This window comes from Canis lupus, chromosome 27 (assembly GCF_011100685.1).
Source record: "Canis lupus familiaris isolate Mischka breed German Shepherd chromosome 27, alternate assembly UU_Cfam_GSD_1.0, whole genome shotgun sequence".
NCBI classification, from domain to species: domain Eukaryota; kingdom Metazoa; phylum Chordata; class Mammalia; order Carnivora; family Canidae; genus Canis; species Canis lupus.
Genome location: NC_049248.1, coordinates 23,937,383 through 23,964,124, shown reverse-complemented (window position 1 = coordinate 23,964,124; position 26,742 = coordinate 23,937,383). Strand labels below are relative to the sequence as shown.

The following is a 26,742-nucleotide window of genomic DNA, read 5'->3' as shown; positions in this document are numbered from 1 at the left end:
TAACAACAACAACAAAAAAAACACCAAAACTTCCCAGGTGAACCAATTCAGCAGCCAATGTTAAGAACCATTGCTCTTCAGGAGATCTTTAAGGGAGATAGCATGGTATGGTTCCGAGCCTGAGTGCATAGTTAGAATCACTTGGGTACGTTTGAACAACCAACCAACCTCTCCCCTGCCCTATCCTGAGATTCTGGTTCAGTTCTGGAATGGAATGTGATTTAGTGTTTTTAAAACGCCTTATAGTTGAATCCAATGCATAGCCAGGTCTGAAGACCCCTGATGAGAGGAGGAAATGTAAAGGCTCAAGGAAAAAGCTCAGTGTTACCCAGGTTCTTATATTTTACCACCATCAAACTATCATTTTCTCCCTTTCTGCTTTGCTCCTTAATACTTCTTAAAAATTAGGAAATTACAGCATGGTAGCCATGTATCTAGTATTATCCCAGATGGCTACTTCTAATTGCCCAGAGTAAAGAGGTCAACTGAGTTATTTTAATTGCTAAGAACTTCCATGGTAAGGATTCCTGGAGAAATAAGGAAGATGAGGTATAGTCTTCCTTTTTTTTCTTCAAAGATTCACTTATTTATGAAACAGAGTGAGTCCAAGAGTGGGGAGGGGCAGAGGGAGAGGGAGAGAGAGCATCCTCAAGCAAGACTCCCCTTGGAACCCAATGTGGGGCTTGATCCCAGGACCCCGAGATCAGGACCTGAGCCAAAATCCAGAGTCAGACATTCAACCGACTGAATCACCAGGTGCAGATGGTAAACTCTTAATTGCACTGAGCCAGAACCCCTGGAGAATTGGAATGTTGATATACATTGGAATGTATACCATGAAGTACCTAGTTCTCCTGGCCCATCCCTTTCCCCTATTCCAGAAGCCACAGTGCCTCTGTGACCTTTTTTGCCACTTAATTTCCCCCATATTTCCTAAATTCCTGCCACACTGAACCTTTCCTGTTCCTTGAACATGCCAAGTCTCTTCACAGGACCTGTGCTCTTGCTTCTTCTGCTTCAAATACTTTGCCTCTAGATAGCTCCATGGCCTACCTTCTTTCTTCATTCAAGTCTTGGCTCAAAGGACACCTCATCAGGAAGGTCATTCCCAACCCTTCCACTAAAAATAAGCTTTTTCCCCTCCATCCTTTTAAGCAGCTTATATTTTCCTCATAGCACTAAGCATTTCCTGACCTCTATTTATCGACTTATTTCTTTATATTGTTTTCCCTGTCCCGAGAGAACAGGACTTTACTTGTTTTATTCCCTGAGAGTCCTTTGGGCCTATAGCAGTAAGCACATAGTAGCTCAACAGGTACGAGGTTGAATGATAATACTTGCTCACAGTGGCTACTGCCTGTCCATGGCTGACGGTGAGCTTGCCTGAGAAGGATGGGGGCTGAGCCATAGGCATCTTGGTGTCTCTTGTGCTCGCTAAGTGCAGTGCCTGAGCCATTGTGTTGGTGCAATTAGTGTTTATTCAGTGAACAAAAAGGCAAAATACTGAGAATAATAAAGCAGATGAAGGAGAAAGAGGAGCAGGGGAAGGAAAAATAAAGAATCACCCTACAGTTATTTAATATGAGGCTATGGTCTCGTTTTTTGTTCTTGTTAGTTTTTAAAGATTTTATGTATTTTGAGGCAGAACATGCACACAAGCAGGGGCAGAGGTGGAGGGAGAAGCAGACTCTCTACGAGCGGGGAGCCTGATGCAGGAGTGCATCCCAGGACCCTGAGATCATGACCTGAGACAAAGGCAGACGCTTAACCAATTGAGCCACCCAGGCACCCCCATAATCTCGTTTTAAAATATTATGTAGATTGTTACTGATATAAAGTATATATTCCATTGCCTATTTGTTTCATGGCAGGTGCAGTTATTGATTGGAGAGTTTCAAAATCCTGAACGGTATAAGGATCACGGGTAGTTGATTTCTTGTTGATTAGCTCATAGGAGAATTGGTTAGCTACAGATAGAAATACCTGGGAAGGTGATCTTTATTTTACCTTTGAAGAACCAAGTATTGGTTCTGTCACTGGGGGGAAAGGCTAAGGTCTGTTGCCCTTGCAGTATTGAAGATGTACCCTGAATTCAGGTAGAGAAAAACATCTGCTCACGCTCTCACTTCTCCATTTTTACGTACTCTTATCTTTATTTTGGGTCTTACTGTCCTTCCCTGTTATTGAGAAACTTTTATTAGTAGTCTTAATAGGTGAAGATTTGCATTATTTGTGTTACAGGTTTTTTTGTTTTGTTTTGTTTTAGCCCAGGACTAAGAAAAGCTGCTAAAAAAAGCGACTTAAAGCAAAATCACAAGTGCTTTATTGTGCACCAACACTGCGAAACCATTCATGTAATGAAAAATTTATGTTGCAATTTTACTCACTTTAAATTCGAGCCATCTTCTGTGGATGAATCTGTCAGGGATGGGGACGTACATCTGAGATCAGCCAAATATTTTTGGTATTTTAGATAACTTGTACTGTATTGCATGTGTGAGGCACTGTGCTAGGGTCAGAGACTTAAGTGGAATATCTACTCAGAGTTCTTGTCTAAATAGTCTAGAGGGGCTGGCAAACTTTTTAATGGGTCAGATAATAGTTTAGGTGTGAGGGCCATAAGGTTTCTGTTGTTATCAGTGGACTATGCCGTCATTAATGGATAAAGAACAGTGTGACTGTGATCCAATTAAACTTTTATTTTGTAAAAACACGCCAGAAGCCTGCAGGTGAAATTTGGCCAACATCGTATCCTCTAACCTGGTCTAGAGGATAAAGGGAGAGAAATGGATTCAAAGAACAAAGTAACTGAGCTGGAGTGTATCCCTTTAAATTCATTTTCTTGCAGTTAGTAAAGGGTTTTAAGTTAATTTACTTACTTGGGTTACGTACTGGTAGAAGAAAGTCCTCCCCCCCCCCCCCCCCCCCCCCGCCAATTTGGCATTTTATTGGCATATTCCAAAGTAGCATTACTAAACCTGAAAATTACAGTAATATGTTGTCTTTAGTGCCTTAGGCTTCCCTGTAATGTGAGCTTTCTAGGTGTTTTAGAATACATTCAGCATGAATATTATTCTAAAAATAAAACTGATTATCATTCATAATATATCAAATGACTAAGGCATGTGTAGGGTGGTGAATTAATCAGAAGCAATTGTTTTCTTCTTTTTTTGAGAGCATGTGTGCGCAACGATGAGGTGGGGCAGAGGGAGACTCTTAAGCAAGCTCCATGCCCAGTGTGGAGTGAAGCGTGGAGCCCAGCATGGAGCTGACACAAGGCTTGATCTCATGACCTTGAGATCATGACGCAGGCCCAAATCAAGAGTCAGATGCTTAACCAACTGAGACATCCAGTTGCCCCTGCATCATTTCAAATATAAGGATAAGAACTGATGATCTAAAGGGAACTTCTGTCCTTGATTTGGGGGGCGGGGGATGGGATGAGTACTTTTGTATATGGAGTGGAGTTTTTCCTTACAAGTCAAGGTTAATAAGTCAAACCTGTCCCTGGTTAATACTGTCTTTTAACCGATCAAAGAGCATCCCTTGTGGTTTTGTCAGCAGTCTACAGCTGTTGTGAAGTTGGTGATGGTACTGTGATTCGGGTGTATATGTGTTTGGCCATTTGTAATGGGCAAGCTGGCTATGTGGAGAGTTGGTATAATGTTGCTGTGTGAAGTTGTTTCCTATTATTCTTATTTATCTTTCTTTCAATAAGAGGTCCTTTGTTCACTGTTTCCTCAACACAGAATAGAGGATTTATGTCTTGGTGTTCATTCTCTACTTCTCTGTTTTCAAAGAGGAAAATATTTGTTTCATTCTGCTCCTTCTGTAATGCACCCAGGGGGTTTTGAAGGCTTATGCCAAGAATTCTTTGAGGGAGTTGGAGTACAACCATCGCCAAGAAATTCAGTTCTTTTTTTTTTTTTTTTTTTTTTAAGATTTTATTTATTTATTCATGAGAGACACACAGAGAGAGAGGCAGAGACATAGAGAGAGAAGCAGGCTCCATGCAGGGAGCCTGATGTGGGACTTGATCCCAGGACTCCAGGACACACCCTGGGCAGAAGGCAGGCACTAAACCGCTGAGCCATCCAGGGATCCCCAAGAGATTCAGTTCTTAATGACTTTTAGTTTAACATATCATTTAAGTGTTGTCTTTGTTCTAGAAGACATCCTTTACCTCTTGCCTGAGTGCTTAAAATGAGTCCTGTGGTGAGAGTGAAGAAGGCATGCTCTTTTTTCCATCATTTTACTCCATCTGCTATTTTGTCCTTCTTTCTAAATATCACTGAATTTGGTTCTGATATTTATTAGGCAATGTACAGTCAACAAGCCAGATTTTGAATGCCGACATGATCGTTTGGCTCACAGATGTTAAATTTCTGAGTTAGTGCCACCATTTAAAAATCAAATAATTTCACTTTTTTGTGGCAGGTGACCTAAATTTTGTATTTTCACCCTCTATCATCCAGCCGGTAGATGTTCAGTAACTTTCCTTTAATGGTGCTGATTTCTCTTCCCCAGGCTAAAGATCTAATAATCACACCAGCCACCATTTTAAAGGAAAAACCAGACCCCAATGCTCTGGTTTTTGGAACTGTTTTCACGGATCACATGCTGACAGTGGAGTGGTCCTCAGAGTTTGGATGGGATAAACCACGTATCAAGCCTCTTCAAAACCTGTCATTGCACCCTGGCTCATCAGCTCTCCACTATGCTGTGGAAGTAAGTACATGAGAATCAATGATGGTGATGTACTAGATCTTCACTGTGAGTATGAAGTAGCTCTTCCCACTAAAATAGCTTTGGAGTAGCATGGGCTTTATCACATTTACTTGAGGAAATCATAAATGTCTTTAAAACTTTCTCCACAGACCGTTGGATTGAAGGTAAGTCTTGCAAACTAATCTTTCAGATAATCTTGAACTTTCCATAATGTCAATAAAATAATCATTTACAGTAAATGTGAGGACAGTACGTAAGAACATTAGCAATCAAAAATTCAGTACTGTTAATATTTTACTAAGTCACTTCTCAGATCTTCTAATGACTGAGAACGTGCCTTTGAGTACAGTATTACAGTTAAATGTTAATGCTTACTTCATATTTTTATGACCAGCATTAACTTGTAGGTATACGTGTTGAGATGTGTAATTAAATGTCATCCTTCAGGCATGAATGGAATAATCATAAGCATAAAATACTAAATATGTAGAGAATGCTTTCTCTAGTCCTTGTCAGGATACACAGTTAGATCCTCTGTATACTCCTCATTCCCTTGACCCACATTCTATTTTACTCATTTTTAATGTGTTGGACATTTTTCCCAGGATATTGGAAATTGGAAATGAGCAGTGGCCTACCTATTAAGCGAGTAAAAATAAAAATAGTAGATATTCATAACAATAACAATAAAATTACCTGTGTTTATTAAATTCTGGCAATGTACCCTGCACCTTATATGGGTCATCTCATTTAATTATTTTAAGTGAGAAAACCTCTTTAAGTAGTCAGGTTCTATAGTCAGACTTTCTGGCTCAGATTCAGTCTCTGTTACTCCATAAGGTGCTCCCTGACTTGGGAAGCTTATTTAAAATCACTTTATGCTTCCAATTTCTTTACCTATAAAATTGAGGTAGTGGTAATACTTACCTCATAGTGCTATTATAAGGATAAGGTATTTGTGTAAGCATATATGGCCATGCCGGGTGCATAATGAGAACCCAGTTGTTAGCTATGACTGTTAACCCTTAAAGCAGCCTTATCATCTTAAAAGCAGGTTCAGAAGAGTGAAGTTTCTCGGCCAAGATTACGCAGTATTAAGGGAGGTCCTCCCGTCCCTGTGACATCACTCTTAAACATATACACTAAAATTATGAGGAGTCCTGTCCAATTAATTTGTTTAAAATTATAAATTTGAAGAATTTGGAAATCTATTCAGTGCCACGTGTATTCACTCACTGGATGTTGAGTCTTTAGTTTCCATTCCCAGTTCTATCTACTTGGATGAGTTCTTTGATTATTTGCTTCAAGCCTCAGTAGTAGCCATCCTTGCCTGTGTCATAGGGTACACTAAAAAACAAATGAAATAAAGGAAGCACTTAAAAATTTGAGAGGGCAGCCCAGGTGGCTCAGCAGTTTAGCGCTGCTGCCTTCAGCCCAGGGCCTGATCCTGGAGTCTCGGGATCGAGTCCCACATTGGGCTTCCTGCATGGAGCCTGCTTCTCTCTCTGCCTGTGTCTCTGCCTTTCTCTCTCTGTGTGTGTCTCTCATGGATAAATAAATAAAATCTTTAAAAAAAAAATTGAGAAAGGAAATATGGTAAATTTTAGGGCAGTGGTCTCAAGCTTAGCACATGTCCTATCCTCAGAGCTTCTGATTTCCACTGAATTTCCAGGCCATGTTAATGCTGCTATTCCAGGGACCACACTTTGAGAACTGGTAGCTTATGGCAAGTACATGAGAAAGGATTAATGTGATTTTTGAAGCTAAAAATGATTTTTTAAAAGATTTTATTTATTCATTAGAGACACAGAAAGGCAGAGACATAGGAAGAGGGAGAAGCAGGCTCATCGGGCGGGGAGCCTGATGCACGACTCAATCCCAGGACTCCAGGATGACAACCTGAGCCAAAGGCAGAAACTCAACCACTGAGCTACCCGGGTGTTCCAAAGCTAAAAATGATTTTGATGACCTTGGTTTTTGAAAAACTTGTTGGAAATCTATTTAGATGAGTTGAGAATGCTAATTTGCCTAGTTTTGTCAATTTAGATTTTTGTGCCCAGGATAGTTTTAAAAAATTTTAAATTACTATTAGCCTTTGTTAAATAAAAATTGAAAGCTTTTCTATATTAGTCTCCATTTACAATATAGATACAAAAAGTGTTTCGCATGAAGAAGTGGCTTTGTATGACATTAGTTGTCAATTGCAATATAACAGATTATAGCTTAAAACAACCACCATCATTTTTTTTTTTTTTTTTTTTTATCTTTCATGATTCTGAGGGTTGACTCGGATGGCATAAGTGGTTCATGCTTGGGGTCTCTCTGGCAGTTTCTGTCAGATAGTGACTGGGGTTGGAGTTAGCTCAAAGACTTCCTGACTCTTGTCTGGTGCCTGGGTGGGGAGACTCAAAAGGGTGGGTGCTGAAAAGCCAAGGCTCTGCCAGAGGCTGTCTTTCTCCATGTGGTCTCTCAAGTATGATGGCTTCAGCGTAGTCAGACTTGGTAATTGGTGCCTCGGCTTCTAAGCTTTGTATCTCAAGAGACTGAACCCTGTTGGAAGCTCTGCTTCTTTTAACATCCTAACCCCCAAATCACATAGCATGACTCCTATCATAACTATTATCATGGCCATCACAAAGCCCCACTCAAGTTCAAAGAAAGGAGATACCCCTTCTTGACAAGGAATGTCAAGGTTATAGATGAGCATGAAGGACTGAAAATATTGTGTGACTATTGTTGGAAATATAGTCTTGTGATATGTATCAGTGATAAATGGGAAGATAGAGGAATGCATTTAATTTGCTTTTTTATCAGATGGGCTCTTAGGTTTAGCAGGCAAAATATTAGGATATTGATGTAGGAATTTAGGAAGTGTGATTGCCTTATGCAGAGAAAATGAATCTTGGAATTTCTGAGGCATATTCTTTCACTTTCTATTTACTTACTTGTTCAAGGGATGTTGAGTGCCTGCTTGGTTCCCTGGAACTGTGCAGTGTGCTCAGGATTGGATGACAAGCAAACTAGCCATGAGCTCATCCTCAATTTTTTTTTTAATTTTACTTATTTATATGACAGAGCACAAGCAGGGGGAGCTGCAGAGGCAGAGGGAGAAGCAGGCTCTCTGCTGAGTTGGGGGCCTGATGTGGGACTTGATTCCAGGACCCTGGGATCACAACCTGAGCCAAAGGCAGATGTTTAACTGATTGAGGCCCCCAGGTGCCCCTCAGTAATTTTTAAAAAATCTTTTAACACCCCACTAATAGGCAGATACTTTATTACAAAAATTTTCTTCCCAAATGTATTCAAAACGCTCATGTTCAGGCTTTTTCAAACCTATGACGGTTTCTCTTATACTGACCCACTTATGGATGCTACTTTATTGGATGCCAACCTGAGTTTAAGTTCAGTAACAGTTGTAACTGTATTTTTTAAATCTCAAAGTGAGTATATGAAGCAATCTTTTTTAAAAATATTTATTTATTCATGAGAGACACAGAGAGGCAGAGACACAGGCAGAGGGAGAACCAGGCTCCATGCAGGGAGCCTGACATGGGACTTAATCCCGGGACTCCAGGATCACACCCTGGGCTGAAGGCGGCGCTAAACCGCTGAGCTACCCGGACTGCCCCATGAGCAGTCTTCTTAAAATCTGTTCTCCTCCACTCATCAGCTCTACTGATTTTAGAGTGCTTTATTTCGAAATCTGCAACTACATGTTGTTTTTATTAATTATGAAAATATTTTTTAATAGATTGTGAAGATTTCAAATAGTGAAAAATGAACCATGAGTAGGGAACTTGGATATAATATGAAACTTGATAATAGTTAATTTTCCAGTTGAAATACTCAAATAAAACATAATTTGATAAAAATGGATAACATATATACTATTATTTAATGAATACTTACAAATGAGTGCTCATAGAGCTACCATCTAGATATAGAAATAGTACACTTGAACATCCCAGAAGGTTTCATGTGTTCCTTCCACATCCTAAATCCTGTATCTACTGGCAACCATTGCCTTTACTTTTGTGATAATCTTTCTTTGATTTTCTTTTTCAATTTTTTAAAAAAGATTTTATTTATTTGACAGCAGAAGCAGGGGGAATGGCAGAGGGAGAAGCAGGCTCCCTGCTGAGCAGGAAGCCTGATGCAGGGCTCGATCCCAGGACCCTGGGATCATGACCCAAGCTGAAGACAGATGCTTAACTGACTGAGCCACCCAGGCACCCCATGCTTTTCTTTTTAGGTTATAAATATCTCTAACACTATAGCTTTGCCTCTTTTTGAAACTTTTTGTAAATGGAACTGTATCGTGTGTGTGCACCTATTGTTTGAGCTCAATATTGTGTAAGATCTATTCATCCAGAACGAGCACAAACATCTGTAGGGCCTGGGACAAAAGTGCAAACAGAGACGCCGTGGTCTACCCACTGTCTCTCTTCCTGCCCTGGCTCCATCCTGTACCACAAGGAGCCTCACACACATGTGGATGCCCATACCATCTGTAAACAGATGACCCTTGGCCATCTGCTGGTCAGGCACACCAGTGATACTACCTGTTTTTAGTGGGATGAACCTAAGGAGAGTCATTCAGGCTCTGAAAATGGGATCAGGGCCATTTGGGCAGGAATTCTATGGAAGTGGATACTTGGAGCCTGGTCTAAAAAAGGAACCTAGGTCCAGATGACTACTTGCCCCAAGGAAAGTTCACAGCTGGAGGAAGGCAGAGGTGAGAGGCCTTCTAAAGTGTGGAGCTCAGGGAAGAGGCCCCAGTTGCCTAGTTCTAAGAGTGGTAGGGACCGCATTGATGTATTCCTTATACGCCGTTATGTGAATATATTCAGTTTATTGTTGATGGACATTTGGGCAGTTTTTTTCTGTGAACATTCTTGTACATAGTATGCTGGTGAACTTGTTTATAAGTTTCTTTAAGCAGTTCTCAAAGTTTGGTTCACGTGCCCCTAGGCCTCCTTTCAAGAGGTTGGCAAGGCTAAAACGCTTCACGTTAATATCAAGACCTTGTTTTTCTTTTTCACTATGTGTTGACGTTTGCAGTAAGGCTCTGACACCAGCTTCTTCTGCTAGTTAGCTATCATATTCTTTAGTGCCAAGTGTTATAGTATAAGGAGTGTCAGCTTTACTTAAGAATGTTCTTGGTGAAATGGCAATAATTATTAATTTTATTAAATTTTGACTCGAGTAAATGTCATTTTAATCTGTGTAATGAGATAGCAACTTTGCCTAAAGCACTTCAATACTCTTAAGTACTACTACAGTTGTCTCAGGGAAAAGTAATTGTGTGTTGTGGACTGAATCGGCTGCTTTTTTTCACCTAGAACCATTTTACTAGAAAGAACGAACTATAGTTATTCAGACTTGGACATTTTCAGCTGTTTTTCTTGAAAGCAAATGAAGTGAGCCTGCCACTTCAAGCAACACAATGGACTATATTTGTTGCCACTGATAAAATTCTAGCTTTCAAGTAAAAATTAGAATTTTGGAAAATTTGTATCTGCCACCACAAGCTTGAGCCTTTGCACTATTAAAGAGTTTTTTTTAATGATGTTAGTGGTAATATTAACAGAGTTGTTTAAAAAAAAGTATTAACCTTTGGAAGATCTGCATAACTTGAACCAGTGTCTTCCGAATAATCATTGCGTGGCATTACAAATTTATGCATGAGTTAAGACCCATTCAAAATGCAAGACAGGGATGCCTGGGTGGCTCAGAGGTTGAGCCTCTGTCTTCGGCTTCAGTCATGATCCCAGTGTCCTGAGATCAAGTCCTGCATTGGGCTCCCTGTGAGAAGCTTGCTTCTCTCTCTGTGTCTCTGCCTCTCTGTGTTTCTCATGAATACATAAAATTAAAAAAAAAAATGCAAGACAGACTGTGATGGCTTCTGCTGTGTCAATTTGGCTGTCTGATCTGCAGTCCCCAGAATTGAATTTTTAGTCTCCTTCTAGTTAGAACACCTACAAGACACTCTTGTGACTGATGGAGGACAGAGGGAGGCATGACCATTTTACTGAATACACATAACCTTCTTCTAGGTATTCAATCAAATGCCGATCTTGGTGCTGTGTAGAATTTTGTAGATATGATTGAAGTCTCTCTAATCAGCTGACTTAAATTTAAAAGGATAATTTTTCTGGGTGAGCCTGACCTTAGGATTTCTGTGAGGTAAGAGATTCCACACATAGTTAGACTTAGCTTTCTTTCACTTTGTGTCTCCCTTTCTGACTGCCCCTTGTGAATGAGGTGCAGCTCATGCCTGCGGGTCCCAGCCTGCTTGTCATCTTCTCTCCCTGTTGGCCTGTCTTCCAGATTTCAGACTTGCTCAGCCAGTTCCTTATAATAAATCACATTGGCCAATTTCTTATAATCTGGTAATAATATAATATATGTATCTCCTGTTCTGCTTCTCCAGTTGAACTCTGATACACTATTGGATTTTACTAAATTAACACTATGAAACTTCATTGATAGTGTTTCAAATTCCACATTGCATCTAACCTTCAGGTGACCACTTGTCAATTTTTGAAGTGGTAGCAGAGAAGAAACCACAGTTACCTGAAAAGGCTATCAGCAATACTTCTCCCTCTCTCAACTGCATATCTCCGTGAGATTGGAGTTTTCTTTTTGGACTTCAAAACAATATACCGCAAGAGATTGAATGCGAAAGCAGATACAAGAATCCAGTGTCTTTCATTAAGCCACACGTTAAAGATTTGCAGTAGTAAAAACTGCTGCACTTAACAATAATCCTTTTGGAAAATACAGATATTTTTCATTAAAATATGTTAACACATCATGGTTCATTATTGTTAAATAAATTTAAATGGCTCCCTTCTAATTTCTAATATGGTAATTATTGATTGAATAACTGCACATATAAAAGCTTTTTGGGGCCTTCATAATTTTTAAAAATTTAAAAACCTCCCGATACCAAAAGATTTGAGAAATAGTGTATAAGGATATACCAAGGAATAGTGCTGCTTGTCATCATACGTATCTTCAATTTTACAAGGTAAAGGAAACTATTTTCCATAGTGGTTTTACCAATTTTTATACCCAGCAGCCATGAATAAATATTTTTATGGTTCCAAAACTTTGTCAATTCCTAATATAGTCATTATTTTAAGATTTTAGCTACTTTTGTATAATGGCATCTGATTATTGTGATATTAATTTCCACTTACTCTGAGAGGTTGAACACCTTTTCATATATTGGGCAATTGGATATCTTATTTAAATCTTTTTTATTTCTAGAAGTGCTTTATATATTTTGAGTATTTTAAGTATCTTCTTTTACTCTGTTCTTTTACTCTGTAATTTTTTGATGACAAGAATGCATTTAAATTTTAAGTTGAATTTATCAGTCTTTGCTTTTTATTTGGTAGTTTTGCATCTTAAACACGATCTTTGAACAAAGATTCTTTTCATACCCTGAGATTATAAAGGTGTCTTTCTTTTTTTTTTTTAAGTTATTTATTTATTTTTATTTTTATTTTTTTTAATTTTTATTTATTTATGATAGTCACAGAGAGAGAGAGAGAGAGAGAGAGAGAGAGAGAGAGAGAGGCAGAGACATAGGCAGAGGGAGAAGCAGGCTCCATGCACCGGGAGCCCGACGTGGGATTCGATCCCGGGTCTCCAGGATGGCGCCCTGGGCCAAAGGCAGGCGCTAAACCGCTGCGCCACCCAGGGATCCCTAAAGGTGTCTTTCTATATTTATTGATTTTTGTCTTTCACAGTGAGGTCTTTACTCCTAGAAGGTGATTTTTATATGAAGTAGAAATCCAGTTTGATTTTTTTTTTTTTTTTTCTCCCAGTGGATACCCTGTTGTTCCAGCACCATTTAAAAGGACTGTTCTTTGGTGGGGGCTGGGTGTTGTAGACGGTTAAGTGACTGACTCTTGGTTTCAGCTCAGGTGGGTGATCTCAGGGTCATGAGATTGGGGCCTGCATCAGGCTCTGAGCTCAGTGCAGAGTCTGTTTGGGATTTTTTTTTTTCTCCCTCTCCCTTTACCCCTGCTCCCACACAAGCATGTGTGTGTGTGTGTGCGCGCGCGCGCGCGCGTGCGTGCAGGTGCACATAGGCACTGTTTCTCTCTCAAATTTTTCTTTCTTTCTTTTTTTTTTTTTTAAAGGACTGTTCTTTTTCCTCTCATATGCCATGCCACTTCTATTACATATATATGGATCTGCTTCTGGATCTCCATTTCCCATTGCATGGTCTATCTGGATCTCTGTTCTGTTGTTTTACTTGTCTATTTGCACAAATGCCACACTGTCTTAATTTCCAAATCATTAAGTCTTGATGTCTGTCTGGAACAAGTCCTATTTTATCTTTCTTAAAGATTTTATTTATTCATGAGAGACACAGAGAGAGGCAGAGACACAGGCAGAGGGAGAAGCAGGCTCCATGCAGGGTGACCGATGTGGGACTTGATCCTGGGACTCTGGGATTATGCCATGAGCCAAAGGCTTAACCATTGAGCTACCCAGGCATCCATTATTTTGCCTTTCAACAGTGCTTTGCATGTTCTCAGCCATTTGCTTTTCCTTATAACTCTTAAACTCGGTTTATCATGCCAATTAACTTCTGTAATTTAGTTTATTAAAGGAAAATAGAATCCCTGATGTGATTTCCATTTGGATTACATTGAATATATACATCAATTTGGGAGAATAAACACCTTTATGATATTGAGTCTTTGGATCCATGGGTATGTGATTGCTTTCTGCATTTAGTTAGGTCTCTAATGACTTGATAAAGTTTATATTGTCCTTATGGGTCTTCTTTTAGGCCCTCACTGCCCCCAAATGTTCCTCTCTCAATTCTATCATAAATAGTGTCTTTACTTTCTATTGCTGTTACATCGGAATACAATTTTGCATTTGGTTACCTTGCCTAAACAAATAATTTCAAAACAGTATGTTGATTTTTCTGGGTTTTCTACATATTTAGTCTTATCTATGTTTCATCATCTATGACAGTTTTATTTTTTCTTTTCAACCTAATGCTTTTTATCTGATGATTTGATATATTTGCCTTATTATACTTGTATAGTATTGAATTACAGTAGTCATAGGCAATTTATTATATCCCCACTCTGAAAAGGAAAGCTTAAATTTCATCATTAAACGTAATGTTTGCTGTGAGTTCATTGTAGATATTTATCACTTACCAAAGTTTCCTTCTTATCTGGGAAACTTAAAAATCTCAAATGAATGTTTAGCTTCATCAGTTGCATTTATTATATATCTAATGAGATGATCATATAGTTTTTTTAAATTATCTAAGCTGTTAACATTAATGAATCTCATTAATTGATTTTTCTAATGTTAACCTCTGCTCCTGAGATAAATTCAACTTTGTCAGGCTCTGTTACCTTTTGTATAATTTTGCATCTGTGTTACTTAATGAGATAATCATATAATTTTTACATATATTTGAACCTACATGAGGTGCATACAATTTTAAAATTAAAGTGAAGTAAATGGAACCCAATGAATTACTTTCTTTAATCTCCAGTAATGCTTCTTGAATTAAAATTTAGTTTTGTATTAATAATATAGCCTCACAGCTTTACATTAGAAAGAATTTGTGTGACATTTTGCTTTCTATGTCTTTTTGTTTCAGGTGTGTTTCACATGTTCTCTACTGGGTCCAATCTGACAACCTTCTCTTTTAACTGAGGCTTTACTCTGGATACATTTAATAAGTTAGATATTTGCACTTAAATCTAATGTAGTGCCTTGAAATTGTGCTACATGATTGATTTCTTTTCTCATGTGAGCTGAGTTTTAAGGCTATAAGCTTCTAAAGGCCTATTATTCAGTTCAAAAATTTTCTAATTTCTATTATTTTTCTTGACTCATACTCTATTTAATGATGAATTTCCTCTTTTCCAAAATGTTGACACTTTGTAGTTCTGTTACTGATACTGATTTCTTATTTATGGTTAGAAAATATGTGAAAAGAGCACACATTCTGCAGGTGTTATGTGCAGGGTTCTGTATGTCCACTAGGTTAGTTTGTTGTTCCTGTTGTTTAAATCTTCCATATCTTTACTGAGTTTCAGCCTGTTTGTTCTGGGAGATATATAGAGAGCCAGTGTTAAAATTTCCCACTAAAATTGATTTTTCTCTTTTCTCTGTGTATATCAGTATGTGGCTACTTCAGAATCTTTTAACCTTCATGCCTAGTGGTTTGTGTCATGGGGGTAGGGGGCATTTTGAGAAAAGTGGCATGCCTCTAACATAGGAAGGTCTTGAGCTGCTTAGTTTCTGTGATTTGGGGGCTAAACCAGCCCTGGTCACATCTAGATTATCTACTATCCAGAGTTTGAATGAGCCAGATTAAATGAAAGAATGCATGGGTATTTAGGGCAGGGTGCCGTGGATTCTTCGCTTCCATTTTCACTATCTGGGCAGTTAGCCCATATTGTGTGATTGGAGAGGTTTTCTTCCCACCTCCATTGAGGTGTCATTTGGCAATATGGCTCCTGCTAAGTCAAGGATAACTTTAAATTCCTATCAGATTTTGGTACTAAAAGAACTTCTTTTTAGCCAGCTATAAGACCCAGGCTGTCAACTGTTGGCTTTTCTAGATTTAGCGATCTTCGGTTTATGCAACAGCTTGACATGATGAAGATAATGGGTGCCCATAAAAAGTCAATCTTTAAACACAGAGATTGTTTTCATTTAGTTATCCCCTGAGATTTATTTCTCTTTTTATCTTTAGTTATTTGAAGGATTGAAGGCATTTCGAGGAGTAGATAATAAAATTCGCCTGTTTCGTCCAGACCTCAACATGGATAGAATGCACCGATCTGCTCTGAGAGCCACTTTGCCGGTATGTAAGTTTAGGAGTTTCTTTTGTGTTTCTCTTGATGTAATGGGGGTCACTGAATTTACCTCAAAACAGATCATTGCTGAATACAGTTGAACAATGCAGGATTTAGGAGCGCTGACCTCCAGGGAATTGAAAATCTGTTTGTAACAACTTCTGATTCCCTAAAAACTAAGCTAAGAGCCTACTGTTTTCTGCAAGCCTTACCAAAACACAAACAGTTGATTAACACATATTTTGTATTATAGAGACTTGGTTCTTAGAGTAAGCTAGAGTAAAGGAAGTGTTAATAAGAGAATCACAAAGAGAAAATACAGTTATACTACTGCACTATATTAAAAAAAAAAATCCACATGCAAATGGACCCATGTGGTCAAGGGTCAACTGTAGTGAGATCAATACTCAGTACAAACCATATGAACATTTAAGTTACTTCTTATCCTACTTTGTAATCAGTGAGGTAAAAATACAAGGAAATAACCAATACCACTTGGCAATTCCACAGTCTTCTTCATGAATGTCTAGGTGTGTGTGGGGGGGAGGGGAGGATTAATGTGTATATAGGACATAATAGGATAAGGAAGAAAACTATACCTCAAACTGAAATAAGTAAAATCTGAAGACCCTATGAAATTTATAATATGTGAAGTGGAAAATATGGTGTGCCATGCAGATATTTTGGGAGTATTTTGCCTAATTGCTCTGGACACTAGCAAGTTTGCAGTAATTTAATTATTTTGATACTTTGCCCCCAGCTTATTTAATAAAAAGACATCAAAATGGTTTTTCATGCCATTGGTTACTGTCCATAACATTGTTAAAGAGCAGAATTCATTATACGGTGGGTTAGATTTAGATCCTAAGGCTCACGTCTAGGTAGGAGGTGTCTTAGATTATTTCCCTTCCCTGAGACATGACCAGTCTGCCTTTGTGAACCAAAGGAGTCTTTTTCTTCTTTTACAAATCCTGTGTGCCTAACTTTCAGGAACGTAGCCCAAGCTGTGCTTTGAAGAAGCCCAAGTAACTACTCCTTTTTAGCCAGGTTTTTCCTTTTCCTCCCTATTTTTGTAACCCATGTTTCACCCACTTCCTTCCGAGGCCATAATAAAGTACCAGAAGGAAAACGAAGGTAAGTTCTTTGGACTAGTTTCACTCTTGTGCCATTACAGACAAATTACCAGGAAGTACTTTAAAGTGGGGACAGAAGGAAAGGGAAGTAACATCTTTTGGACATAAGCTCTGCCATAAACTGTGTGATGTGGTTTTACATTCCTTCCCTGTTTAGTCATAACTAACTAATGTAAGCCTCAAGAAGGTATGTCTAAAAAAAAAAAAAGTATGTGTTAAACATCTTAGTAGCACCTTTGTACCTAGAAGAAAACTCAAGCCCTGAGAATTTAAATTACTTCTTCCACAGAGTAAAGGAAGAAGTAAGAGAGTAAAGGAGTAAAGCAAGAAATTGGGTGCAAGTCTTCTTAATTCCTAGTCAAGTTCTATTTCCACTAAATCTTCAATGACTTAGGGTGATGATGTGTCCTATATGATTGGCGATCTCAATTTCTATATGTGCTGTGATTGCTGTTGTAAGTTCTCATTTAAGTAGCCAATTCTTGATGTCATGAGTTGTACTCGGATGTGTGTTTCTGACTCGTTTCAACTTTGGATAACCCTTGACATACATTTCTGAAAGTACATTTCTTTGCCCTGTTAAGTGAGTAGAAGTGACTTATTTTACAAACTGTCACTTATCTAGTATATGAAAACCTTTTTCTCCTTCGAAATAAACTGCTCTTTGCCTTTGCCCATTTTCTGTTGGATCATCTGTGTCTTTCTCACTATCTTAACATATTCCAGTTAATGATCCTTGGTTAGTTATGTGTTGGAAGTAACTTCACCCAATTTGTTGCTTCTTAGTGCAGAGTCTGCTTAAGGACCCTCTCTCCCTCTCACACTTCCCCTTCCCAATGGTCTCGCACAAGCTCCCCCTCTCTCAAGTAAATAAATCTTAAAAAAAAAAAAACAAAAAAAAAAAAAACAACTCTTTTCTACTTTAAGGTGACCAAAGTTTTTAAAAAATTTTTACTTTATAAAAGTCTTAATGTTTTATCACGTTTAAATGTGTAATCCAGCTATAGTTGATATTTGCTGTGGTAAAGGGAAAGGATCAAATATTTTCTTTCTTCTATGGAGATAATCCATCATCCCACCATAATTTTAGAGAAAAAAAAAATCACAGAAAAAAATTTGTTTTTTATTATTACTGCTTTTTTAACAGTCTAAAGCTTTCATGAGGATCATTTCTTATTGCTACAGTGAAGGAAAAACACTATTCATTATGATTTCCGTTCTTTCAGGTATTTGACAAAGAAGAGCTTTTAGAGTGTATTAAACAGCTTGTGAAATTGGATCAAGAATGGGTCCCATATTCAACATCTGCTAGTCTGTATATTCGTCCTACGTTCATCGGAACTGAGGTACAAATTGACTCCCTGTTTCAGGCTGGGCAAGTTATCATCATTTATTCATATGTGAAACTTCTAGTACATAGTTTGAAATAGCCCCCAGTAACACCATAAGTGACTCTTTTCTCCTGATTATCAAGACCAGGTGTCAGCAAACATTTTCTTTAAAGGGCCAGCTGGTAAATATTTCAGACTTTGTGGGCTGTATGTTTGTTTGTTTGTTGTTGTTGTTTTTATGGGCTGTATGGTTTCTGTCACAACTACTCATTTCCACCATTGTGGTACAGAAGCACCACAGTTACCAATGTCAATAAGTCAAAAAATGAGCAAGGCAGCTTAATTAAGATTAACCAGTATTTCCTCATATTTTCCTGAGTTTCCTCAGAGACATTCCTCAATGTGATGTCTCTTTTCTTGACAGCAGTTCTCCGAGGCAGAAGTGGTGATGGTTTTGAAATTTGGAGGAGGGAGAGCTTCTGCTTTTTATTTTCAGTTTTCTGAAGTCTTGGGATTACTAAGGAGTGGCAGTGGAAGGCCCTATTCCTCCATAGGAAGTGTTGAAAATGAAGTTCACAGTGGGAGTTAGGGAAGGATCTTGAGAGCTAGAGTCCTAGCTTTAAACAACATGGCCATAAGATCTGCTGGTAGGTCACAGCATACTGATGAGTGCCCTTGAGAAAGGACATGCATGGAGAAGCTAAGGCTATTTGTGTGGGTTGAGTATGTTCTATAAAGACCCTATCACTTGTCTCCTTCCTCTTTTTAGGCAGCTGTGGTCTTATATGGAGGGATAATTGAGGTGGGGAGGCTGCGTGTGGGTGACAAGTGGAGGGACTGTGGCATATGGAGATCTTTAGGAATAGGGAGAATGAGATGGCAGTCTTTACTATAATCTCATCATTCTGCTCTCTACTAGGTAATTGTATGCCTACCAGGTTCTCTACTCTGCCATCTGAATGCAAGAAATAGGGAAATATGTAAGGCCATAGAATAAATACCTAAATGGTCCTTTGGAATCCTTTTGATGCCTTTTGAAAGACTATTAAGAATCTAGATAATGAATTTTGTGAATTGAGGTCTCCCTAACAAACTTGAAAGAACTGGGACAATTAAAAAAGTTATCTACTCCTTATGTCTCTGACATTTTAATATTAATGAACTTTTATTTTTAAATTTTATATATATTTTTCAGTTTTTATATTAATTTTAGGATAGGAAGAAACAATTTTTAAAGGTTGTTGAAACATTGTTAGTAATCTGGGAGCACTGTCTTGCATTTATTCTGAAGTACTTTCTCACTCTAAGATCTGATTCTTCTATTCTGAGTTTGTTGAGAGTTTTTGTCATGAATAAATATTGAATTTTGCTGATGCTTTTTCTGAATGTCTTGACATGATTATGTGGTTTTGTCCTTTAGCCTGTGATTATATTTATTCATTTTTTAGTATTAAAACAACCTTGCATTCCTGGACTAAATCCTGTTTGGTTACAGTGAATAACTCATATTAAATCTTGTATTCAGCAAGTATTTTGTTAAGAATTTATGTCAGTGCTCCTAAAAGGTATTGGTCTGTGGTTTCCTAGTGTATTTAGTTCTGTGATTTAGTAAGTTGTTAGGGTTCCAGAATTCTATTATCTAGAGTCAGATAAGCTTTTAAACCTGATTTTATAGTCCAGCCTGCTGTCACAATAATCCTCCTTATTGGTGGTCTTCAACTTTTTGCATTTGAATCACCCAGGTATGTATGTATATATGTATTTTTAGAGAGGGGTAAGGGTCAGCGGGAGAGGGAGAAAGAGAATCTTAAGCAGACACCACGCCCAGCATAAAGCCTGACATGGAGCTCAGTCTCACAATGCTGAGATCATGATCTGAGCCGAAATCAAGAGCCGGATGTTTAACTGACTGAGCCACCCAGGTGCCCTCATCCAGGAATTTTTAAAAATACATATTGACTCCAATCCCCAGAGATTCTCATTGAGTAGATCAGAATGGTGATTCTGATGCCTGCCCAAATTCAAGAATCTCAGAGACAAAAGCTGTGTCAAGTAGTTCTCTCCCACTATATCAACTTACCTATTTGATTATGCTTTGGACCTCAGAATCAAGAATTTTTTAATCTGCTTTGTAAGTAGTAAGTTAAGAATCAAAGGAAATAACTGATATCATTTGGTGAGTCAGCATTATTTATGTTTGGTTGGTATATTTACATCAACTAGAATTTTTCTAAGTAAAGGTACAGGCAGAAAAAACAATTACTTATAATTTGGAAATGAGCCTAATACAAATAATGCTCATTAAAGCATATGGATTTAAACATTCGTACACCACTCAGATGTTATACAATCTAGTCTGGTAATTTTTATGCACTGTCTTTTCATGGTGGCTGCATTTGGTAAGTGAGGTACTGGCTGGAGGATTAGTCCCGGTGGCTCCCAGTTCACTGGAATTCTTTCATCAGAGATGACTAACTTTTGCTGGCTTTTTCTTTCCTTTTTTTTTTTTTTTTTTTTTTTTTAAGATTTTATTTGGGGTGCCTGAGTGGCTCAGTTGGTCAACTGTCTGCCTTTGGCTCAGGTCATGATCTCAGTGTCCTGGGATCGAGGCCCACATGGGGCTCCTTGCTCAACAGGGTGTCTGCTTCTCCCTCTGCTCCTCCCCACCCCATCCCTACCCCACCCCCTGCTTGTGCATGCACGCTCTGTCTCTCAAATTTTTTTAAAAGATTTTTTATTTATTTCAGAGAGAGCACAAATGGGGAGGGGGCGGGTAGGGAACAGAAGGAGAGGAGAAGCAGGCTCCCCACTGAGCAGGGAGTCCGACGGGGTGGGGGGGATCCTCTCAGACCCTGAGATCATGACCTGAACTGAAGGCAGGTGCTTAACAGACTGAGCACCCAGGTACCCTTTTCCCAGCATTTTTAGGTTACTTGAGTTTCTTGATGGCTCTGTATTGTCACTGGCTTCACAGAATAAAAGCTCACCTCTGTATCAGTTACCTGATATTTTGGTCTTATCTGCTGCTGGCTAACATCCACATTTTTCTCTCATGTTCTTTTCATGGTTAGATTAACTGATTAAGTGGATCTTTGATCCAAGAAGTATTTTTGATTTCTCTGAATGAGCACATATATGTTGGGGTAATTTACTAAGTGATATTACCCCCTCCTTGAGCTCATGTTCTCAATCTCTATTCCTGGGTGTGGTATTCCCCTGTGTGTATAGAATATTCAGTATTCTACAACAAGTGTATTTGTACTGAGCTCCAGCTCAGATCCAAATAATCTAAATTTGTGGAGCCAGGATCAGAGACTCTGCATTAAAACAAACTCTCCAGGGATTTCTTAACTACTTTCAAGAGTATCACCATCTCAAGCCTTGTGAGAGAATTAACTATACGTCTAGCAGTTTTTACTGCTTTATTTGTTCCAGGGATTGCAAACTGGTACCAGGTAGAGATATCTCTTTCTCTGAAAGCTCAGCTTCATCCCAGGGGTAGGGTTTTGTTTTCACTTTCAGGGGCCATGATATAATAGTCTAATAATTATTCCTTCTCATGCCCAGTACAATTTGGTAGCTGCCATGTAACAGAGTGGTTCTAATGCCAACTTTTGAGTTTCATTGTATTTGCAAAGTGTTCTTTTTTTTTTTTTTTTTTTAAGATTTATTTATTTGACAGAGAGAGAATAAACAGGGGAAGCAGCAGAGAGCAAGGGAGAAGTAGGCTCTCCACTGAGCAGGGAGCCAGACATGGGGCTCAATCACAGGACCCTGGGATCACAATCTGAGCTGAAGGCAGACACTTAACTCACTGAGCTACCCAGGTGCACTGAGTTCTGTTTCTTGACATGTTTTATAATCAACTGACCTTACATTTTTACAGATTTACATAGGTATACCTCTGTATGAATATTTTTGTGCAATTCTTCATGTCTTTCAGGCTTCTTTGATAATGATTGGATCCATTACTAAAATCCTTTTAGATTTAGGATTATAATAAACACAATAGTATTTTATTGGAACACTTATAATTAGCCTATTAATATGTAACCAGTGGGTAGAGATTGCCAATAAAAAATACCAGGCTGCCAGTGGGTAGAAATTTAAAAAACAATTTTTTTCTATAAGGTCATATTATTAAAATACTAAACAGCACATAAACCTCTTGTAATAAATTTTAAATTAGAGGATAAAATCATTCACATTACCAAAGGATTTCTCTTTAAAAAGGAATTTAACATCCCTTTAATATCTTCTGAAATATTTATAGGTAGGTAGAAACAAAGAGAAACTGAAAGCTAGAGTGCTTCAGGCTACTGCTGGTTGTGTCAACTGGAGATTAAGATAAAATCTGAAAGCCTAATATTTAAATAAAGAACATTTACATGAACAGTCTCTAAATTTTCACTTTATCAGACAAGAAGCTAAAATTATATGGCTGTCAGGCTCAATACTGGGTACCGAACAACCTTATATCTTTGGAAGCTGGGTTTTGCTGATTTTAACATGTTTTATGCAACTTCATTCTATTTAGTAACTCCAAGCAAGTACAATTATATAGACATACAAACAGACACAGGCTTTATTTCCTCAGTGATTCTAGTAAGTGTTACAGGTGCTTTGACCATAGTCTATAGCAAAATAAGCACAACCACAGAGACTCTGAAATCCCCTTGTGTGATCATGGCTCTCGGCCTTTCACTCTTCCAGTTTTGCCCAGGGTCCTCTCATCCCACTGGAGATAATTAAAACACTGAATAATAGCAGGACTGAGAATCAGTGTCACAGAGAAAGGTTGCATCTGATGGTCTCCAAGTCAGCCCACCCTGCCCCTTTGATACGTCCCTGGCTGACTGCCACAGATCTGCAAGCTACCAGCAGATTTGACTTTTTCTGTATTCCTAGACAAACTAACCTTGGCTTATGTGGAAGGTGATAAATCTGTCCTATTCAGTTAACTCAGGCTTCTACATTCAGACCGCCCCAAATAAACTTCTGGAGTTGAGCTCAACTAGAGAAGCAGTCTGCTTTTGGTTAATTCCAACCTCAGATGCACAGAATACAATCTTAACAGTGCAGAACATTTTCAATCACTTCACATAAACAGTTTCCCCATTCACAACTTCTGGAAATCTTTCAGGATGACGTTTTCATTAGAGCTCGCATTTATAAAACTCCTGCTGCCAAATGGTCCACTCCTTGGTTTCTGGTTCACTGCAGAGGGAGCTTAAGGACATAAATTTCATAGACATGTCTTTCTTTTCCTTTTATCACCTTGTAAAATCTTTATATTACACATATAATGTAACGTATAATAATAACAGTTCCCATGAAAAGAATTCCCTTTATTCACTGTCTTTATTTATGCTCATACATCTTATATCTTCTTTTCTCTCCACAATTAGCCTCTATAAATGAAAGAATCTGAACAGATTTGAAAACTAGGTATAGCAGCAATTTGTGATCATATAACTTGTTTTGTCCACACTTTATTTACTTATTAAAAAGATTTTATTTATTTGACAGAGAAAGAGTGAGCACAAGCAGGGGGAGCGGCTGGCAGAGGGAGAGAGAAGCAGGCTCCCTGGCAAGCAGGGACCCAGACACAAAGCTCAATCCTAGAACCCCAGGATCATGACCTGAGCCAGAGGCAGACGTTTAACCAACTGAGCCATCTAGGTGCCCCTTGCTCACACTTTTAATGTATTCTTTTGCAATCCTATTTGAGATAGATATAGATCTATATAGATACAGATTCCTTCATTCATTTGGCTGCTTATAAACAACATTAAACTCTCATTTGTATAACCCTGTTAACATGTTTCAGTTGTTTTCAGCCCCATCTAAGTATCTTCAGACCTTGAGTTTGTTTTTAGAGATCCAGCTTATTTGCATTGATGGTAGCCTGTGATAATCAGCTTGTTATTATCAGCTACCATCCACTGCTGCCAATGGGCAGCCTCTCGAGGCTGTTCTTGTCCGTTTCATCCTTATCATACGGGATGATTGTTGTTGTCTTCAGTTTTACTCTTGGAGTTGTGGTGCAGCTGGTTACTACCTCTCAGTTCACAGCACTTCCCATCATGGGCGCTGATGTTCTGCTCTATGTTTCCTTATTCCCTTCCATCTTCATTCCCTACTCTATTCTCATCTCCTCCTCCCCTCCCTGGAAATCATCTCATGTATTAAATGAATATTCTTTCAGTTTGGGGTTTTTTTTTTTTTTTTTAATGATAGTCACACACAGAGAGAGAGAGAGGCAGAGACACAGGCAGAGGGAGAAGCAGGCTCCATGCACCGGGAGCCCGATGTGGGATTCGATCCCGGGTCTCCAGGATCGCGCCCTGGGCCAAAGGCAGGCGCCAAACCACTGCGCCATCCAGGGATCCCTCAGTTTGTGTTTTTAAGTGTATCTCTTATTATATGCCTGGCATTTTAATTTCTACAGATGGTTTTGTTCTATAATTCTTACATATCCTAATGTGTCCCCAAGGCACATTGTTTTTCATTTCTGTGTAGGTTACTATATGTATATCCAGTCCATAACATCTGACTGCTGGAAAGTTCTCCAAGCTGGACACCTGCCACACTCGCCCCAGTTCCCTTCCTGGGATTCCATTTCCCTGCTACCTTATATAATACTGCAGGGAGCATTGACGATATACAACTCAGAGAATTCTTGAAAGAGTTAGTGTTTCCCAGCAAGATGTGCTTGGCCTGTCTTACTTTCACAATCCAGGAAAGTTCTGCTTTTCAGGGAAGTCCTGGTTCTTTTTGATGAAATATAGTCGCTTGTCTGATGCTGTTGCCAGCCCTTAGTATTATGAAGCTCTCCTAAATATCAGGCATGGTGTGTGTGAGTAGGAGCTGCTAATACCATTTTTGAAATGAGGAAACAGCCCCAAAGAAATGCAATAAGAACCCCTGTACTCTTAGCCTGTGGGGCGGAGTCTAGGGACACAGTGCTGTGCAAAAGCCCCATTTCTGCTCTCAGGGAACTCAGTATCTGGTGCAGTAGTCCCTTTTCATAAGAGAAACCCACAAAATGAATGTGTACTGACAATCCTGACAGAGGGAGGTCCATGCTGCAGAGATGTGGAGTGTGGCTCAGTAACAGCGGTCAGTGTGGAAAGGTAGTAGACCAGACTCCTAAGATCTTTCCCATCTTGTCTAATATTGGTCCACCTTTGTGTCGATTTCCTTTCCTTCTCTAACAGCTTTCCTGCTATCCATTGTATTTGATCCAACCACTCCAGATATTATAATATATATTTTGTATTACATAAACACTATCATTCAATACATACACATGTTATAGAACACACACCAACATCTTATGTTCAGTTATAATACTTCCAAGTTTAGGAATATCAGTTTTCACATGCAAACTTGTCAGTCTATTTCTGGGATTTTATTTTTATTACAAATTTTTTAAAATTCAGGTATAACTGTCAGGTATAGAACATAATAATCTAATACTTGCATATATTGCAAATTGACCACCACAATAAGTCTAGTTACATATGTAGTTACAAAAATTTTTTTTTATGACAACTTAAAAGATTTACTCTTCTTAGCAACTTTCAAATGTACAATATGGTATTACTATCTATAGTCAACATGCTGTATGTTACCTCCCCAGGACTTATTTTGTACCTAGATGTTTGTACATTTTGATCCCCTTCACCTATTTCTCCCATCCCTTACCACCTGCCTCTGGCAACCACCAATCTGTTCTCTGTATAAATGTATAAATGAGCTTGTTTTGTGTGTGTTTTCATTTTTGTTTTAGATTCTAAATAGAAGTGAGATCATTCAGTGTTTGTCTTTCTCAGTCTGAATTATTTCACTTAGCATAATACCCTCAAGGTCTATCCATGTTGCAAGGCTGGATTCCTTCTTTTTTCATGACCAAGTAATATGCCATTGTATGTGTATACTACATTTTCTTTATTCATTCATCCATCAGTGGACATTTAGGTTGTTTCTGTGTCTTGGCTATTGTAAATAATGTGCATTAAGCATAGGGTTGCAGATATCTTTTTGAGTTCGTGTTTTTGTTTTCTTTGGATAAGTACCCAGAAGTGGAATTGCTGGATCATATGGTAGTTGTATTTTTAATTTGTCCGAGAGTCTCCATACTTGTTTTCCATAGTGGCTGCACTAATTTACATTCCTACTAACAGTGCACAAGAGTAGTTTTCTGGGATTTTAGAGGAGCGATTTAGGGGAGGGAAAACTATCTGGTAACAAGCTCAAATATTACCAAAGGTATTTGAGTTGGAAAGCTTCCTCTCCACTCTCATTCTCATCCAGAGTTCCACAATTGGCCTCCTTCCAAACAATTTCTGTTGCCAGCTTTTCTTACATCCTTCCAGAGGTATATATTCATACTTTTACGTGCGTACTTGTGTTTGTACATTAAATATTATCCTTCTTTTACGAAACTGGCAATAGTTCTTTGCTCAGGTTCCCAGACTCAAAGATTTTTACACACACATTCACATATACACACAGAATTTAAAGAAAATAATAAATACAAAAGTCTGTGCAACCAACACCCAGTTAACATTAGAATATGACTAATACAGTTGGGATTAGAAAATGACTAATGCCATTAAAATATTTTTGAAATATTACCCTTTCTGAAATATTTCTTTCTTGATTCCTCTTCTCTCCCCAGAATCA

The 26,742-nt window shown here is 38.4% G+C and overlaps 1 protein-coding gene across 3 annotated transcripts in view; it reads left to right on the top strand.

The window, feature by feature from the left end:
* Nucleotides 1-26,742, top strand: part of BCAT1 (branched chain amino acid transaminase 1) — a 107,325-nt gene that overhangs the window by 41,053 nt on the left and 39,530 nt on the right. For all 3 annotated transcript variants that reach the window (XM_038577079.1, XM_038577078.1, XM_038577080.1), the window contains exons 3-5: nt 4,528-4,728; nt 15,485-15,595; nt 17,947-18,066. In XM_038577079.1, the coding sequence (XP_038433007.1) occupies nt 4,528-4,728; nt 15,485-15,595; nt 17,947-18,066 (432 nt within the window). The remainder of the gene's footprint in view (nt 1-4,527; nt 4,729-15,484; nt 15,596-17,946; nt 18,067-26,742) is intronic.